Source organism: Melanotaenia boesemani, chromosome 19 (genome assembly GCF_017639745.1).
Source record: "Melanotaenia boesemani isolate fMelBoe1 chromosome 19, fMelBoe1.pri, whole genome shotgun sequence".
NCBI classification, from domain to species: Eukaryota; Metazoa; Chordata; class Actinopteri; order Atheriniformes; family Melanotaeniidae; genus Melanotaenia; species Melanotaenia boesemani.
In genome coordinates, this window is record NC_055700.1 from 8,015,156 (window position 1) to 8,033,590 (window position 18,435).

The following is an 18,435-nucleotide window of genomic DNA, read 5'->3' on the forward strand; positions in this document are numbered from 1 at the left end:
ATAACATTTTATTCGCTATAGACTTTTGCATGTGTGTCTGTTACATGCTTACTACTTCAACCAATTAAAACATTTCAATGATAATATAAAAAATACTGTTACATGGACCAAAACCACACTGTTAAAATGCAGGTAAACATATTTATGTGGCCCAAAACTTCCCAAATTTAATCTCTCAAAACTGGATATTTATGATTTATCATTATTATTCCAAACATGTGCTATAAATTTTGTCACTTCAAATTCACACACACTCACACACACACACCAGTTCTCACTCCATGGTGGTGTTTGACATGACTTTTGGCATTTATTGTCAATAAATGGCTTCTTCTTTATCAGTTTTATGTGGGGTGTGGGTGATTGGGGTGAGGATTGGTTGGCTCCTATCCAAGTGTGCCTTGACACAAGTCACTTTTTCTCTTTAATAGTTTTTCAGTTATTCAAGTGGTTTTCTGCTCCAGTTTTTAATTGCCTAGTACAAGTTTCAACAGCAGCATGTACAAGAAGCCTAAAAAAGTAATGTTTTCTCAACTAACAATGCAGTCTTTTGTGGTTTCTTGTTTTTTAACAGCTCACCCTTCTAACTTTGTTGAGCCACTGCATCAGCTTATTTTTCATGCATGAAACCACAGAACAGAAAGTAAAATAGTTACATTGGATTAGTCGAGTTGTGTTGAAACTTTTAATATGATAAAATAAGACTGTCAGTTCTTCACCACCTCTTCTCAGGTGACTTGCAGACACATTGCATGATGTGTTCAAGCAGTATGAATAACCAAACATATATTTTGCCCTGTGGAAATGCTTACATTATATTTTAATTGTGTCATAACTGAGACACAAGGGTTCAGCAATGATGCTGACTGTTAAAAGACACCATCGACTGAGCGTACTGTGTGGTCACCATAATTGTAAGCAATTACCGTGTTTATACATCTCTTTTTATGTCCTTTTAATGTTTGAAGCTGATATGAAGGGCTCTGCGTTTAGATCAAATAGAGAGTTGTATACATTTTTTAATAGCTGTTATATAGTTTTAATTGCTTCCCGCTGTGCCTTGCCAAGGGTCTGTGTCACACGCGTGAGAATGAAACTGAGAATCTGAAATAGTATTTTACTAGAGCCATAAAGGGCCTCTGTCTACACTGTTTTTTTTCAAACTCACATAATAAACAAAGGGTGTTCCAGGACAAGTGTTGTCTGTTTATTATGATGAGGTGGAATGGGTGAGACTTGCACATATTATTTGGCCTGTTAAATGAGTTAATGAATAAGACGTGTGTTCTTTCAGACAAAAGAAGAAGTGGCACCAACCCTGGAAGCCGTCCAGAGCATCCAGACCATTTCTCAGGCGCTTCAAAAGTCCAAGGAGATCTACAATGCCAAAACCGTGGAGCAGGAACGTCTCCGCAAAGAAGGGGCCACCCAGAGAGATGTGGACAAGGTGGGAGGTCACACTCGCACGTGCATACACACCATTGTAATCACGGTATGGTAGTAAGGTATGATGAAGTGTCTCAATGTTTAATTCTAGACAGAAACATTAAACCTGAAAGTTTTTGCCTTCAGATGTTGAGTAGAGGTCTGTTTTCTTGGTGGTATTTTGCTTTATCCAGAAAAATAGAAAGTCATTGTCTGCTTGTTTGCACTTTACAGGCTGGAGTGAAAGCCAAAAAAGCCACAGAGGCCTACAAATCCTACGTGGAGAAATATGCCACAGCCAAGTCTGAGTTTGAACAGAAGATGGCAGAAACTGCACAGGTATCATAAAAGTTAACTGACTTTCCCTTTTCTGTGTGCTCTGACAAACTCTGCTTATTATCTGCCTTTGTGGCAACACTTTGTGTAATTTGCCAGTCCGGTGTGCATCTGTTCCACGTTTGGTGCCCTGTACCATCTCCAGATTGTGTTTTTTTCCTCTGTAACAGAATCGTCGTGGAAAACCCTAATTGGATCCATCTGAGAGACTGATTAGATAAACTCCAAATTAAAATCAGATCAACAGAATTTGGCCTCCATATCCTCCTGTACCACAGCAACGTCGCCACTAGAGCTGGTTCCAGTTAGTCCAGCGTTTTTGTTTTCCCCCAGAGAAAGCAGCATTGTAGCTCTGCTTCCCCAGGATCACAGTCTACGGCTCATCTCCCATGCCGCACATGTGGACATATAAACACTGAACACATGTGCTTTCTGACATCATCGGGCCTCCTACATGTGTGTTCTCTTTGTCTGAGCGTATAAGCGCGAGTATAACCGGTAAAAGACAGTAATAGTATAGTTTTTAAGGAAGTGTCTTATCTGGATGTTTTGTGACTATTTAAACTAATCTTCTTTGTCCATGTTATAATTATCGACTTGTTGATTATGTAATTATTTCATTCACTATCTATGCAGTACTTCTGTTTATTGCCAGAAATGACTGGAAATGACATCTTGAGTAAGGACTGTTATGTGTGTGATGGTCATAGACCACCCATTCAGACAGATATGAGGTCCCAATAACAGAACATGGAAGCAAAAGAGCAAAGCTCACTTGATTGTACTTTGCTCTTATGTTAATTTTGTTTTCATGTCAGTTTAGCAAGACGGAGACCAAGATTCAAATGTGTCGATGTGCAGTTAATTTTGCTTCAAGTGACTGATTTGTTGCATTGCAGCACTATAAATATCATCAATCTGTGTTACAGAAATTCCAAGACATTGAAGAAAACCACATTCTCCACATGAAGGAGATCATTTGCTCATACTCGCAGTCTGTGGATGAAACGCACATCCAGATTGGAGAGGTAAGTGTGTCCACGCACATGCGCACATACGTCCTCTCAGACATTCCTGTGGGTGGAGTAGGTGTCTTTGTTGACCTGAGCCTGTGCTCACTGGGTTCGCCGCGTGTCATATCAATTAGTGTCATCTTTGATCTCGCTAATCATTTAACTGAGAAGCAGGAAACGCTCCATTCATCCTTTTATGCCAAGCAATTAAAAACTGATCAAAACTCCCTCTCGACCTATCGAAAGCGCCTCCAGAAGTCCAAACACTTGCCTAATACGGTATCCGAGACTCAGAAGTTCTGCAATGGTCTCATTGTCTCTGGAAATGTGTGTTTAGGTTTGAGAAAATTGCATCAAGTCCAGTTGTGAAGGCTTTCAAACATCATTCAGAACAACATTAGTCAGTTTTTAATGTTAACCAGAGATTTCTTTTAATTTATTTATTTAGCAATCATACTTACTATTGCCATACAGAATAAATCAAGACTTAACTACACCCTGCTGCTCTGTTGCATTAATCTGCAGCTTCGCTGCTGTTTTGGATTTCTGGGTCCGGTAGGGGGCGACACAGCTCCACCAAATAATCTCACTCTTGCCTTCATTGTGGTAAGTTTGAAAGAATGAGGTGCGACAGGAAACTGCAGGTTAATCCGCTCCATGGTTCCTGCCTCTGAGCTTCAGATGCTGCTTGGTTAAGCAAACCAGTCTTTCCAAACCAGAAAGTCTTGAGCTGTCTGAGATATTGTGGTTTGATGATAAATAAAACATTAGGAGCGCCATCATTTGATAAAGTTTGGAGGAGGGAGGAAAGAAAAGGCAGAGGCTATGCTTAACTCTCTGTGATGAAGACACTTGCCTGCACTTGTACTTTAAATATAAACCAAGTGCTCTGTTATTTAGTCATCCACGGACAGCTCTGTATTTGTGTTGTCAGGAATCATTTTATTGATGTTCATCCTACCCTTTAATTTAAACTCTATTTTTTTTCGTTTGTAGTCGCGATGTTCACTGATTTAAAAGAAAAAAGAATGGAAAGAGTAGTTAAGCTTTAGAAAATTGTATGTACAATTATTATTGTTATTACAATAATAATTATATTGAATACAGAAGAACGCTAGCAAATGTTTAATGAGGCAAAATTATGTTTTATCTCCCTCAGTAGTTAATATAATTATCATCAGTAGGAGGAATTTAGCAGCAGAGTTATGAAAAGAAATGTTTTTAAACTAATTGCTTGGCCTCATATTTGAAGATTAAGCGTGACTCAAAAAAACACCAATATTCAGTGATCAATAAAGCCCCACCTGCTTATTTATTTATCTGCATGAGCGTCAATCCATGGTAATCTGTCTTTGTGTCTGTCACTTTATTGATCAGTATGGAACTGAGTTTTACTTAAGGCAGCAACCTCACCCATGTAACTCTTGCATTATACATATACTATATGTCTAAATATATATATATATATATATACTAAATAGGGTTTGATACAGGTAGAGAATAATCTGTCATGTTTTGAATTTGTGATGGAGCATGGTTTTGCATACAGATGCTGCAGACTATGTATTTCACATTTCTAATGTTACGGAAATTTTAGACACTATCTGTGTAAGATGTACCCAACATAATATAAGAAATTATGAAACCAAAGCAGTCAAAATTAAAAATGTTATCTGTGCTACTATCCACAGGTTAGTTTGCATAAGCTGAGAGGTTTAGAAAGTTAGCATGAGAGGAAAAAATGAGCAATGTAAAGGAAAGCAGCACCTTATAAAGGAAAGTTATTTATTTTCTGAGCAGAGTGAAGTGTAAGCTGCTGTTCACTGTTTAGTAGAAGGAAGCTTGTGCAGAGGCAGGTGTGCCTGTCAGTGTGCGTGCTGTGTTTGTTTTTGTAAGTGAGCATTTGTGTGTGAGCAAGGATACCTTCAAGGCACATGCGTGTGGGCCAGAGTCTCAGAGGGATGAGGTCTTTCTCTCGGTGTGCATGTGGGTGCACGTCTGTGTGTGTGTGTGTGTAAGATGAGTTGATCAGGCAGGTTGATGACATTAGTGGCCGCCATCATGGCAGCAGCACCTGACAGATTGCGTGTGCGGCTCTGAGCATACTTCCTCACCGTGGCAACCTCCCTGCCGCCTCAACGTCATCACTCCCACCCCTCCCCCAACATCCTCTCCTGCCAGGACATAGCAGGCTAATGCACTCCACTTCACCACTGGGGCCCGGGGGGGGGTAGGCAGACATACATGTATGTGTGTGTGTTTGTTTGATAGTGGAGCCACTCTGTGCTTACAGTATCACGCACATCTAAATGGTTTGTTGAGATGGCACAATCAGCCACTGTTCTTCATCTTCATGCCTCTGCATAGCCCCCTCTACCCTGCAAACTGAAAACCAGTTGCTAAACAATATTGCTGGCTTAAAGGGCTGGGAATAGTCAAACTCCATTTCCCCCTGCAATGGATAGATTTCTATATGTTCAGCTACATCAGTCATTAAGAGATAATTGTGTAAGCGACATTACATTCTGGTTTATGAAGAAAATCAGTTTACTGTTTGTATACAGTGGAGAAATACTGATAAAATTGGAAGATGAAAAATAATTTTAGGTTTGAATCACTTGCAAAGCCCATGAGTTATCAAACACCATTTTACACTCAGCTATACATCTGTGAAGTTTTACATAGTACGGACTCAGGAAATAAAGAACCTAATTGGTACCAAGGATTGTCACTAGGGCGGTACTCTTAAAAGTACTGCTGTTATACCATCAACAGTGAAAAATTATTTCCATTCTTGTAGTTTGTACCTTATAAAGACCAGTATTGTTGGATTAGGGTATAAGACGATCCCCAGAGGTACAATTCTGGTACAACCCCACTGAAAATAGCTTGTAACTCTAAAGGTACAATTAAGTACTTTATCCTAATTACCTAGGATAAAGTACCTTTATCCTAGGTACTTTGGAGATTGGAGGATCAGAAAGAGACACTAAAAAGCTAAAATAGTATCAGCAGTGCTATTGTGGCTGGTGAGTATTTTATGTATATGTTTAGAAATGCAGTGATTAAATAGTTAAAGATTGGATTTCAGTGGTCACTCACCTAACCATTGAGGAAGTTTAATACTGTTGCCATAGTCGCAAAACACCTCGGGCTCTGATAAACGCTCATTCAAAAAACATCAACTAGTGGGAGAAAATATTAAGGCAAATAATATTTTTGACAAGCTTTCCCCTTTTTTTTACCCAGATGTGGTCACTTCTGGTTCCAAATGAGCCATTATAGTTATGACCAAATGCTGAACTTGAGGCTTCAGAAGAGCAGCTCACAAACAGATAGCTATTTTTTATTTAGAGCTTGAATTTCCAGTGTATAAGATAAGATTGGTCCATATATCCCAGTCTTAACCATTACTTATAGATGGAACACAGCCAAATTTACATTTAAGGTAACATACACCTGAAGCGGTTTGAAGCTGCATCTTTTACAGCATCAGCCTACATCAGCATCAGCATATATTGTCAAGGAAACAGACTCATAAACAATGCCAACCATGCTGTTGGGATCATTACATTCTCGTTACAGTAGTTGTTCTACTTTGATTGAGCAACGTATGTTTAATAGCTTTGTGATGCAAATTTAGATTTTCTAAACGGGTAGCAAACCTGTGAAAAACATCATGAATTAAAGCCTTGAATAAATTTGGCCTTTCAGATTTATAAGTTGAACTAATTTTCATATGTGTGATCATTATCATGTTTTTCTTCTAAACTTTGTAGGTCCACAATGAATTTGTGAGGAACATAGAAAATACGTCAGTGGAGAGTTTAATACAAAAACTGTCCGAGAGCAAAGGAACGGGAAAGGAGAGGCCAGGTAAGCCGCCAGAATCACCTCAGTGTTTGATGTTTGTCTGTGTTTGCGCTAAGTGTCAATAAATTTTTGTTCAAGTGTACACGCTTTCTGCCTGATCCTGCTTTGAGGGGAGGGGTGTATAGAGAGGGGCAATTGAAGTAAGAGAGGGCCATCAGAGGCAATCATAGTAATCTGCTGTAAAGGAAGGCAGGCTTGACATTCCAGTTAGCATGTGACACACGGGGCTTTGCTTTGCTTGCAGACTAAGCAGGCATAACCAACTTTTTGAAGAGGTCAGAGCTCAACAATGACTCTTGGACAAACTTTGCCATGCTGCAGTAATCAAGGGAATACTCCTCTGCTGCTTTGGCTCTACCCCCTCACCTCTCTGTTTTTCTCACACACCCACACACATGTACACACACATACACACACTAACAGATCCATATCAACTGATTACTTGTACCTTTAGTTGTAGCTCCGTATCTCTGATGCTAGTCTGTGCAAGTTAAAAGATTTGACGAATATAGCCTGAAATTAAAATGACTCAGCAGTCCCTGTACTTGTACTACATTACGTCAGGTCACGAGCATTAAGGGTTCACCTCCGCTGTGTTTGTGTGTACACAAATAGTGACCCCTGTGTCCAAACACTGCGTCCAACGAGTGGTGGCCTTCATTTGTTTGGACAGCAGAATTAATTGAGGTTGAAAAAACGGTCAGAAAAATTCCTCCCGTATCAAGCTGTTCATTAGGGATTGCAAAGCAGCTCCGGCCCTGTCAGAAAAATAACCTGTCTGTCCCCTGATGAAATAGCTGAACGGATGGTCGGTCCAGGGCCTTTAGAGAGAGAGAGGTTGAATAAACTTTCTATTGCGGAAACAATCCCAAAGTGACACGCTGCGAGGCAGGGGGGTTCGGAGTGTTCAACGATATCCAGCTGAGCTGTCAACTGGCTGTGGGCCAGACACGCAAACCCCCTCTGCCTCTCTTCCACTCCCAGTGCCATGTGAAGCATATGCAATTTTAAAAACCATTTTCCGCTCATGCGTGTCTGTTTGCTTCCCTCACAGAGAGCAGAAAGAAAAGAAACATCTTCCCCTGTATAAACACAGTCGTCTGTCTGTTTGGGAGATGTTTAAACAGTTCCTAATGTCTGTCCAGATTTCAGTAATATTCACATGTGTGCTGTTTGGACTTTTTTTTCTGCAGTTGGTGTGCATAAATGTTGTCAGATGCAATCGCAGGATGCTTGCGGCAAAGAGTTCCTGCTCTTGCCTGGGTCTTCTGTATATTTTCCAGACATCCTTCCACTTCTGGGAGATTTTTTTATAGCTTTGTTTGACAAATCTAACAACTGATGCAATAATGAAAATTATGTCATATGAGCACAGATACACCCAAAATATTTTTATCTGTTTTGTATCCATACTGCGCCTGAGAGGGAATGATGAAACTATAGTGTCCGTGTTCATCCCACTAGCTGCTGTGACACAGAGTTTTTGAATGAGCGTGCTGATTTTGTTTTGCTTGGCATGAAACTCCCTCTACATTCATTCGTGCAGCCATTGTGTATTTGCCAGTAGTGAAGAAGCCCGATATTGCACAGTAGAGTAGATCGGTCATTGGTGTACTTTATCCACTTCACTTGGCGTGATGCATGCCTCTCGTGACTCGCCGCTTCCCTGCGCTTCACTCAGCACTGCACACGCCAAACAATGCATCAATTCTGCTCGCGACTGGCATCCTCTGGGGACACCACATCGAACCGCTGCTGCTGTATACATTTTGAGTTAAAATATCATTAGCTTTGTTGTTTTCAGGTCAAGTCATGTTAGTGTAGCAGGAGTATTGCCAGAGGGCTCTGCCCCATCTTTCTGCCTCTGTCTGTGTCACTCTTCTGCTCGTCTTGCTGCTTAGCTTTTGAAACATGCACTATAACTGTGTATGTCTGGTATGATTGCAGACACAGACTGCACATCCTCCCGTGACTCAACTATATAACTGGAGCACCAGTAATGCTTCAGTGTAAATGTAAAGTACACTAAATACACTAAGGTCAACGCTTTCAGTTTATTTCATTCTATAGCCAAGGTGTCTGGCTTTTTAACATGACAGCAGCACAAACCGAAACAAGCAGCCTCTGTGTCTCCTGAATCAACATGCATCCACATTGCATGTTTTGCCTCAAGTTGTCTTACAACTTGTAGCATAAGAGTTTGTGTGAGCTTGTTTGTTACATGGCTGTTTGAAAAAGCCTCAATAAATATTTCTGAAGTGACACATGAAGCGTGACAGTGAAGTGCAGTGCCTTGGGGGTAACCATGTATAATTGATGGGCATTAAATTAAGTGTAAACTTAGTTGTTTTTGGCAGTTTTATTTTGTCATGTGATTGATGTAATAGCCAAAAGAAATGTTATTTTTGCTAACATAAACTCATGGCTGGTTGTGCTCAAAGTGATATTATGGCTATTAGTTGGAATAGATATGATAATTCATCTGTAGGTCAGTATGACTGTGATTGAGTTTGTTTATAGTCTTTACTTTTTTCCTGGGTATTTTATGCATACCAGAAATAAGAAGAAAAAAGACTTTTCTTAAGCCAGAGGGAGAGATTTGTCCATATGGCTTTAAACACTTCATTGCATATAATCTTGGGCTTTTTTGTCTTACTGTAATAGGGTTATGAGCTTTGTATGTCTCATGTTGGTCGGTTAAGTTCCACCTCAGTGTAGACTTCACGCCTGCAGTTACTGTGATTTCCACGGCTGCAGTCTGCAATCAGAATTGCTGTATAATCGTAGAGCTTTGTGTCACCAGGAGGGACGGTCACATCTCTGTGAGGGCCACCAGACACACAGTTGACTCTGCTATTGACCCTGTCTGCCCTCTGGGACTGGGCCGGCCCTGTTTACACACACATTTTGCATGGCACGCCAGACTGCATGTTGAGTGTTTGTGTGTCTGCGTGTGTGATTATTGCGTGATACACGTTCATAGCAATCGCTATAGTGGGTCATTGGCCCTTTCTGTGCCAAATGAACCTAAATGAATTTCTTTGCTCTCATTAGGACCCATCGAGTTTGAGGAGTGCAATATAGCTATTGCAACAGAAGGTAAGTTTTTATGCAAAATTTATAGATTTACAACAGTGTAAAACAGATAGACTTTCTGTGACATTTAACGTAATGAAATGCTTTCTTTTTGTATTAAGGGGCCAAGCCCAGAAAGAGAAAACCATTTGGCATCCCAGGTCGAAGGAAAGACAAGGACACAGACTCCACGTGAGTGAGGACTCCAGTCACAGCACAATGTGTTCAGTTTTTTTTAACCCCATGTATGTAAATTTTTCATCACCATGTGTCTGTTTTTGACTTCCAGGGAGTCTACAGAAGTTGAAGCTGCTGTGAGTATAATTTTCATCAAAACAGACAGTGGCTGCATTGTTTGAGCTGACTCCTTTGTAACTGTTTTATATTGGCTGGCTGGGTTATATGCTGCAGGAGACGGACAAGACCCTTTTGTTCATTTTATTCTGCTTTGTATTTTGCTGCTTATACACGGGACTCTTGTTTTTTTTTTCTCTGTTTCCTTTTGTTTGTTTTGAAGATTTGCTCATTCATTCATTCATTTTCTCTCTGTTTCTGCACGTAGAACACAGCCAATGGTGCTCCCCCTGGATATTATGGGTCCATAGACATCCAGAATGCTGTAAGCAAGCTAATAACCTTACATCTGCTAATAAACGCACATATACAGATAATATTCATATGTAGATTATTTTATCAGAACACAGAAAGTGAATGTATTGTATTTACTTTGAAGTAAGGAGGGAAATTTACACATTTTTATCAACCTGATTTAAATGATCATTTTATTCTAAATCTTAAATTGCATTTATGTCTTTTGATATTAATATTTCAGTAATAAATTTAGCATTTGCTATAATCCGGTATGTTTACATTCATGCTGTATAAGCCTGTCTGTTCATTAACATGCACTGTCCCGCTCAAATAAATAAATAAATAAAAAATAAATAAAAATGACACAGTATTGCTAAACTTCTGATGACTGCATCCTTTCAATTGTGTATCAGCTGTATATAATGAATAAATTAATCTTAAGATTGTTTTTAATCTCAGATCATGATCAATAATAATGTAGTATAACTGTAGATACAGTAAGGACAAGAAACAAACTATTCCATTACTTTCTACATTTCAATCCAAAACAATAATCCAAATTTAGGTTTTGAAGTTAAGATTTTGTGCCTCTTCAAATTTTAGCACCAATACGAAAACAATTTTTACTCATTAAAATCGTTTTATTTAAAAGGTTTAATTAATATTCTCTAATTTGAAAAGTTTTTGGCTAAATTGTGATTTGATATAACATTTGCTAATTTGAAAAACATAACTATATATTGAAGTTATTACTCTGCTACTTTTAAATTAGTTTAGAAACACACACACACACTTAATTCGACCTTGTGATCTGATCAAACAGAGTTATGAAAATGCTGTTTTCTTGTGTTTTTTTTGTAGAATGTTCCTCAAGTTGACGCCGAGGGTTTCTGTATCAGGCCAGAAGTTAATGAAAATGATATCCTTTTTTTTAAACGAAGTCTCAGTTTAGCATGTTAGACCCATCTGTGGTCTGAAGGCGAGGCTATCGACTGGACTAATTAATGATCTCTCTGTTTTATTTTGTTTTTTTCCCCGACTTCTTATTTTCTTTCCTTAACAACGTTGCTTACATGCCAAAGAAAATTCCTTTTATTCATCCAGCGACTCAGAGGATGAAGACGAACCCAGGAAGTTTCACGTACAGATCAAGCCTGTGCAGCCAAATAACGGCACGCATCAGAACCGAGCAAATATCGACGAGCTCAAGGCCTCCATCGGAAATATCATCCTGTCACCTTCAACCTCGGTATGTCTGCATGACAACCTGAAAACACTTAACACTCCCAGAAAGAAACCTGTTGATATCCAACTCTGGTACAGCAGAAGTCTGCTCTGTCTCTGCAACACTAGAGGGCAACAGAATATCTAACATCTGTTGGAGAGGAGAAAAAAAAAAACGTTTAGCCTTAGACATACACCATTAGTTACTCTTTTGTGAAGCTTATTTTATTTACATTAAAAGCAATATGTCATGTCTAATTTAGCATAAATGCCACACTGGTTTCTGATTCATTAGGGGTCCTGTTCACACTCTGTTCTTGTTTTGTTTTTACTCAGAATTTGGTTTCATGTCAAACAACTTTAAGTTGGATCAGTTTTTATTTTCTTACTCTTTAAAGACAAATATTAAGAGCTCAGGATCAAGTTCAGAGTTAAACATCTGATGATCTTGGCCTTTACGTTGGACTCACACACATGCTCTCAGCTTTCCTTGCAGCTACTTTAGGGAGTTTTTTTTTTTGCAGAATACACACAAAACACACCCATATATGCTTGTACATGCACACTGGTCCCAATCTGATCCATGACCTCACTCCTGCAGGCCTTCATTCAGCTCCTTGTCCTCCACCATCATTCAATCTCTGAATCACACTCAGCCCTTCTATGAAAATAGCCACAGTCATTAAAATTTAATAACCACTACTGCTTGTGTGCACACATTACACTGTCTGTGTGTGTGTATTTGTGTGTATGTGTGTGCACTGAACTGTTGTTGTAAATATTGTTGTGGAGCAGCTGAAGGGGCATACCCAGTGTCGCGAAGGAACTCTCATGGGTTTCACTGAACTAATGTCACGGCATCTCCTCCTCAGCCTCTACCGCCCTCTGCTTTTACTGCCTTTTTTTTATTTGCAATTTTTTTTAACTCCCTTTTTTGTTTGCTTCACTTTTCTTTGGTTTTCTATTAGAGCCCACTTGCTTTAGACAGGGCTCTTCTGTGGTTATTCATAAATACTTTGTGGAGTTAGTTGCTTAGGCTTTCCAAATGTTTAGCTTTTTTTCCAGGAGGAATTAATGATCAGGTTAACTTATACGCTAATGGAAGTTTTTTTTTTTTTTTTTTTTTTTTAAGGATAAGTTCTCTTTTGTATTTGACTTTGTTTATTGCAGCTTGGTTTTGGTTGTTTCTGAGATTCAAAACCGCAATAACCTCATTCTGAAAATACAAAACAGGCCACTTTTGCAATTAAATACCAGTATAAGTCATTAGCTAATATTTGCCTTCTTCTCTGTCTGTTCAGATTTGAAGTTTTGCCTCTTTTCCCCTATTTTAGATTCACAGAGAAGTTTAGGAATTAAAGTTAAACCATTCCTCCAAGGTGGTGCCGACTGTTGCATCATCTGGAGTGAATTATTGAGCGATGTTCTTTTTTTTCCCCTTTGCTCATTTTTCTGTCTTTTTCATTTCTCCTCCTGTTTGGTTCTCTCTCCATGGTGTTCCCTTTATTGAAATAGCAATGGAAGTCGTGTGTGTATATATGTGTGTGTGTGTGTGGCCAGCAAGAGCAGTAATTGAACCCATTTGCCGCTTAGCGCCTGTGGGACTAAACCCCGGCCTCACAGCTCTACGGTGGTTAAACGTTTTGCTATGTTCCTTAAACCCATTTTGTTTCTTTTTCCCCCCCCTCCTCCCTAGACAAACCCCCCTAACCTTTCTTCTTGTAAAAAATGGGTTTTTTATTAAAACTGATGCTCTTAGTTTCTCTCGGTTCGGCCATCCTCAGGAGTATATCTTGCATATCTTGTGTTTCTCAGCAGGACGTGGCAGATTTATGTCCGGAAAAAAAGGCTCTGTAAAGGAAGTTGGTGAAGTGTTGGGGGCATGCTCTCTGTTGTCCCTGACTGATCGTTGCGTGGGCTTAGATACACGCTTCTTTGCTGCTGAATTTTTCATCCTAAGTTTAATGTCTGGTATGCAAAAGTCCAGAGTAGTCCTGTGATTTACTGCCTTCAGCTCTGGAGTAGAAACTTTTCTGTGCCACTGGGAATAATTAATAAAATCCTTTTCAGCTTCTAAATGTATTTCTTAATATTTTATATGCATATATGTTTTTTTCATGAACAATAATTTAAGGGCTAAGGATTTGAGTTATGAAATCTATAAAAAAACATTAAGTGTAAATGTGTAAGTTTGATAAGTTTGAGCTTCCACAGGTTGCAGAGTTCCTCAGAGAGGATCAGTGACCCATAAAATGGTGCATTCCACTTTGTAAAAAAAGCATTTAAAATGTCTTGTGTGGAGAATGATCACATCTCTCTCCTCTTGTGTCTTTTTTTTATGATTTTTTTCACATAAAGTTAACAAAACTTTAGTAAGTAAGAGTCTAAAATTCATTTCGGACCCTGTTGAGTAATTGATGTCTGTTTTTTGTTTTGTTTTTAGGGACAGATGCGGAGGAACCAGTCCAGTAAGTTTTCTTTTTCTTTGTTGAAGGAGGGGGGTCTTCTCAAGCACATTTTTCTTGGCCCCAGCTGTTCTTAAAGAAAGTTCAGCCAAAATCAATATAGCAAAAAAAAAAAAAAAAAAAAACCAAAACAAAAAAAAAAAAAAAATAAAAAGTAGCTAAATTTTGTTTTCTTTAAATGTGATACTTCATGCATATTTTTCTCCAGTGGTGGTATTAATAAGACTGCTTGATTAGTTATTGGAGAAGCTTTTGTAAAAACCTCCACTGCTAAGATGATTTAAAATGTATAAGGCTGCACAAAAGAAGCAAATTAACCCTAAAGTACCTTTTTAGCTGCTTTATTCCTTTTTCTATTTCCTGAAACAATTTTTTGCCAAAAAATTAGCAACCAGTGAGGGATATACAGGCTTTTTTTAGGTAGGAAATGAAGAAAATAAATTTAAACTTCAGTCCAATATTTTGTCTACAGCAGGATGTTATAAACCAAAGCCTGGTGTTTTGTCTGCAGTGCCCTGCAGTTATTGCCACAGCAAAAGGCAACATGATAATATAGTTTGATCATTTAAATCCGCACCACTGAGCACTGTGTTAAAATAAAAAAAGAATATTTTTTTGCACCAAAACAAAATGTTTAAATTGTACTTAAATTATTTTTTATCTTCTATGCAGCTGCATTATCCTACAAAATTCTTTTGAGTTACTGTGACTTTTTATATGAATCTTTTTTTCTTTGTACAAAGCTACATGAGATAAAATAAGCCAAATGAAAATTATTTTCACTTTCTGTAGCTTAAACAGTGATTTAATTAAGGAAATATTTACACAATGACATTGATAGATGTATACTTTACAATCGCTCAGGGATCACAGGAGTACCCACATTGAGCTCTAAGGCTCAGGGTTCTGGTGAGTATGTCTTCACTACAGTAGTTGGCCTACAACCCTGCCTCCTCCTTCACCCCAAAGATCTGCCACGGCCCTCATCTCTCTGTCCCTTCATGGGAACCTTTCACACGGCTTCTGCAGCCAGCCGACTCCAGCTAACATGACTGACACTGTGTCCTCTCACAGCAAACTTTCACAGTTTGACAAATTTACTGACATTTGTGGCTTTAAATATGGGTTCTTTTGGATTAATCCTCCTACATGTGGTGCTTAAGTGCTGCTTCAAGTTGATTATATGGATGTTTAAGATGAATACTGACACTTTAGAAAGGGGTATGAAGTAATGAATCAATTCCTGATTTCTCTTTTGTAAAATCACTCCACCCCCTGTTTTAAAGTGCTTCTGTCATATCGAAAACACAGTATAACTCTGGGTATTAACCCTTTTCACAGTATTTTGGTGAAATGAAAGTTTTGAAAGGGTAAAAATAACAGATTTTTTATGTAAATATTCAGTACCAGTTGAAACTTTTGACACTTTGCTTTTGACTGCTACTGTATTTCTAGAACTGGTTATGCTTAAAAAAAAAAAAAGGTTTTCTTTTTATTTTTTTTCTTCTTCTTTTTTCTTAAGTCAAAACTCTTATTTTGTAATTCATTTTTCAGGTGGCTTGGACTTAAAACAAGAGTTTAAAAAAAACGTTAAGAAGATGTTAAAAATCTGTCTTTGTTTTTATGGGACTTTTCTGTTTTCACACTTTTTCTACATAAGTCAGATTTTTTGTTTGTGTTTTTCTCATTGCAGGTGATGAACTAGCAAAGCCCAGAGTTCCAGCATCATTCGAGTGAGTTTCATTGTTTTATTCATGCTTGCAGAATTTGTGCTGTTTCATTCTTTATATGTTATAAAGTCTGACTCTTTCTCTTGAACTCTGGCAGACTGACTAATAATGACCTCCTGTCTCTGGACCCACTGAGCCCGGCCCTGCCTGCCGGATCCTCCTCCTCTGTGTCATCATCAGCAGGTAACCGCCATAGTCCAGTGTTGTGCACAGATATTTTCCCCCACTTTCAAAATGTCTTTTGTCTTTGCTGTAGGTTATCGGCCATTATTAAAATGTTCAGTTGTTTGCTCAGGTTTGACTTCACCAATAAAGCATTGCTGAACTTTTTTAACACACATTTCAGACTAGCTGAAATTAATCAAACTTAAGTTTAGTTTTTGCTCTGCACCCAGTAAACAATAATTAAACTAAATCTTAAATCTTTTTGCTCAAAGTTTGTGTTATAGGTGGAGATGTAACTTTTTTTCTTTGGGAATACAGGACGTTTTCCCTACTTATTTTTAAGTATGGAAAGAAAGTGTGTTAAATCTCATAACAAAGCATCTACATAGATTAAACTATTTAACTTAAGTTTACATTAATAAGGGTAATTAATTTTTTTTTAAATTGAATTTATTTATTCAGAAAAGGACAATATAGCGCATAAATGAACAAAGGTACAAGTACACAAATCTAAATGTGCTACAGGGTTAGCCTTGCAGCTAATTTGCATCTGATTGAACCTCGGCAGGTCACAACAATACCCTTAACAACAAGGTGCAAACAACAAAAAGAAAATTTCAAATCAGTCACATTAAATATTGTTTAAAGTGCAAGAATTAAATTGTAAATTTCATGTGCAAGAGGTTGGAGTGTAATATTAGGAATACAAGATAAAACACAAACACTAAAATGACTTATTCACTCACACTGTAATAAAGCATGCAACCAAAGAGTGCAGCAAATGTAGACATATGTGTATGTTAACATGTCACATGGCACCTCACAAGATATACAAGTAAAACGAGAATAAATCACATATGCATTTATTTAGCTCTGAGAACACATTTAATACGTTTTATAAAGCAAATAGATGTAAGTTTTAACTTTGCAGCAAAGCTCAGATTTTTTTTTTTCAAATCAAGATTGAATGATTTTGAGTTTTGTTAAACTTCATCAATGCAGCCCAGTTATTTTACCCTGCAGGTGTAGAACTGATGACATCAGCTGAATTATTTAAACAAACCTCCTTAGTCTGACACTTACATTATTCAAAAAGTCCTCATATTTAAAGATGGATTAAGTTTAAAGAAGCCATGTTGGTTTCCTGTAAATAAATTTCTTGTTGTGCGTGACTTATGTTATGTTTCCCAATTAGACTGAATTGAAGGAAAGGCAGGTGCTTGTGCACCATTAATTAAACCTACTGTTAAAGTGTAAATGTACTAAGTAGCAAGAAAAAAGGAAGAAAATTGAGTTTGTCTTAATTAAAGTCAAAAAGCTGTTTAGATTTTTTTTAATTATCTTGTTTGTATTTTATCCTTTTGTTACCCTCTGTGTTCAAACATCTATCATGTTTATTTGCATATGCATGTCTTGAGACTAGATAACATATGCCAGTCTTAATCTTTGTGTTGTGTAAGTTCACACAAAACATGAACTGTATTTCTCATGTGTTACTTGCATGACACCAGCATTTAAAAAGAGTGACATTAGCACTGACCCATTACCCAGGTTAAACATAATCCACAGTTAATTGGCACCTAGCTGAGGTCAGAGGGTCAGCTATAAAGCCCACTGGCACGTATGTTGTCAAACATTGTCTCGTTACTGTCAAAGGTCTTGGCTTAAAAGTCAAAAGAGCATCTAAAAAGTGCCCTGATTAGGATATGGTGATGAGAATGAAGTACCTGCTTCCATCCACTTCATTTCTGTGTACAGTGTAGCTGTGTTACCAACTTCAAATGTACACACGACATAACAAGCAGGTTTATTAAAAATGGATTTTTCTGTTTACAGATCATTATGTTTTGTTTATTTTATCTTCATCTGTTTTATTGTACTTTTTTGTTACTTGATTTTGTTGGTGGTATGCCATTTTGTGTCTTGATTTATTGTTGGTTTTATATTTTTTTACCTGTTCTTGTCAGACCTTGCCTCTATCTTCTTTTCAATCCCTTCATCTCCATCTTTTCTGATGAATGACTCTGACGTCTTTCTGCCAGAGGCATCAGGTAAAGTGTGTGACATTGACAACATCACAGTGTCACATTCATCAACCAATGATTCCAATTCATTTTATATATTTTTTTCTCTTTACATTAACATTGAAGTTTTCTTTACTTTGAATGCATGTGTGTACATTTGTCATGCATATCTAAAATGAGTTAGCACCTTGCATAGCTTTGTAATTAATGATATGCTTAAGGTTTTAATGTGCATTTTATTTTTTAAAAAATGTGAAACAATATTTTAGAAGTGTGTGCATTTTAAGCTCTTTTGAGAGCTACAGTAGAGCCCAGATGTACATAAATACAACATTATTTATAATTATGACATAGAAACTATATGCAAAGAAGAAATTATCATTTAAAAAATATGTTGATAAACCAGCAGTGGCAAAATCATTGAATGTGGTAAGAAAATGTGCAGAAAATGAAAGAAAAAAGCAACATTGAGACAATAAAACTACACAAACACCAGATCATGGTCATTTTAGTC

At 37.7% G+C, this 18,435-nt stretch overlaps 1 protein-coding gene across 5 annotated transcripts in view; it reads left to right on the forward strand.

Moving 5' to 3' along the window:
- The window catches only part of fcho2 (FCH and mu domain containing endocytic adaptor 2), a 44,057-nt gene that overhangs the window by 15,303 nt on the left and 10,319 nt on the right, over positions 1–18,435 (forward strand). For 3 of the 5 annotated variants that reach the window (XM_041969348.1, XM_041969350.1, XM_041969351.1), the window contains exons 5-18: positions 1,295–1,447; positions 1,660–1,764; positions 2,691–2,789; positions 6,554–6,650; positions 9,702–9,746; positions 9,845–9,914; positions 10,012–10,036; positions 10,285–10,341; positions 11,175–11,232; positions 11,387–11,562; positions 13,981–14,005; positions 14,867–14,911; positions 15,696–15,735; positions 15,830–15,915. In XM_041969348.1, the coding sequence (XP_041825282.1) occupies positions 1,295–1,447; positions 1,660–1,764; positions 2,691–2,789; positions 6,554–6,650; positions 9,702–9,746; positions 9,845–9,914; positions 10,012–10,036; positions 10,285–10,341; positions 11,175–11,232; positions 11,387–11,562; positions 13,981–14,005; positions 14,867–14,911; positions 15,696–15,735; positions 15,830–15,915 (1,081 nt within the window). The remainder of the gene's footprint in view (positions 1–1,294; positions 1,448–1,659; positions 1,765–2,690; positions 2,790–6,553; positions 6,651–9,701; positions 9,747–9,844; positions 9,915–10,011; positions 10,037–10,284; positions 10,342–11,174; positions 11,233–11,386; positions 11,563–13,980; positions 14,006–14,866; positions 14,912–15,695; positions 15,736–15,829; positions 15,916–18,435) is intronic. The other 2 variants (XM_041969349.1, XM_041969354.1) reach the window with 1 other exon arrangement.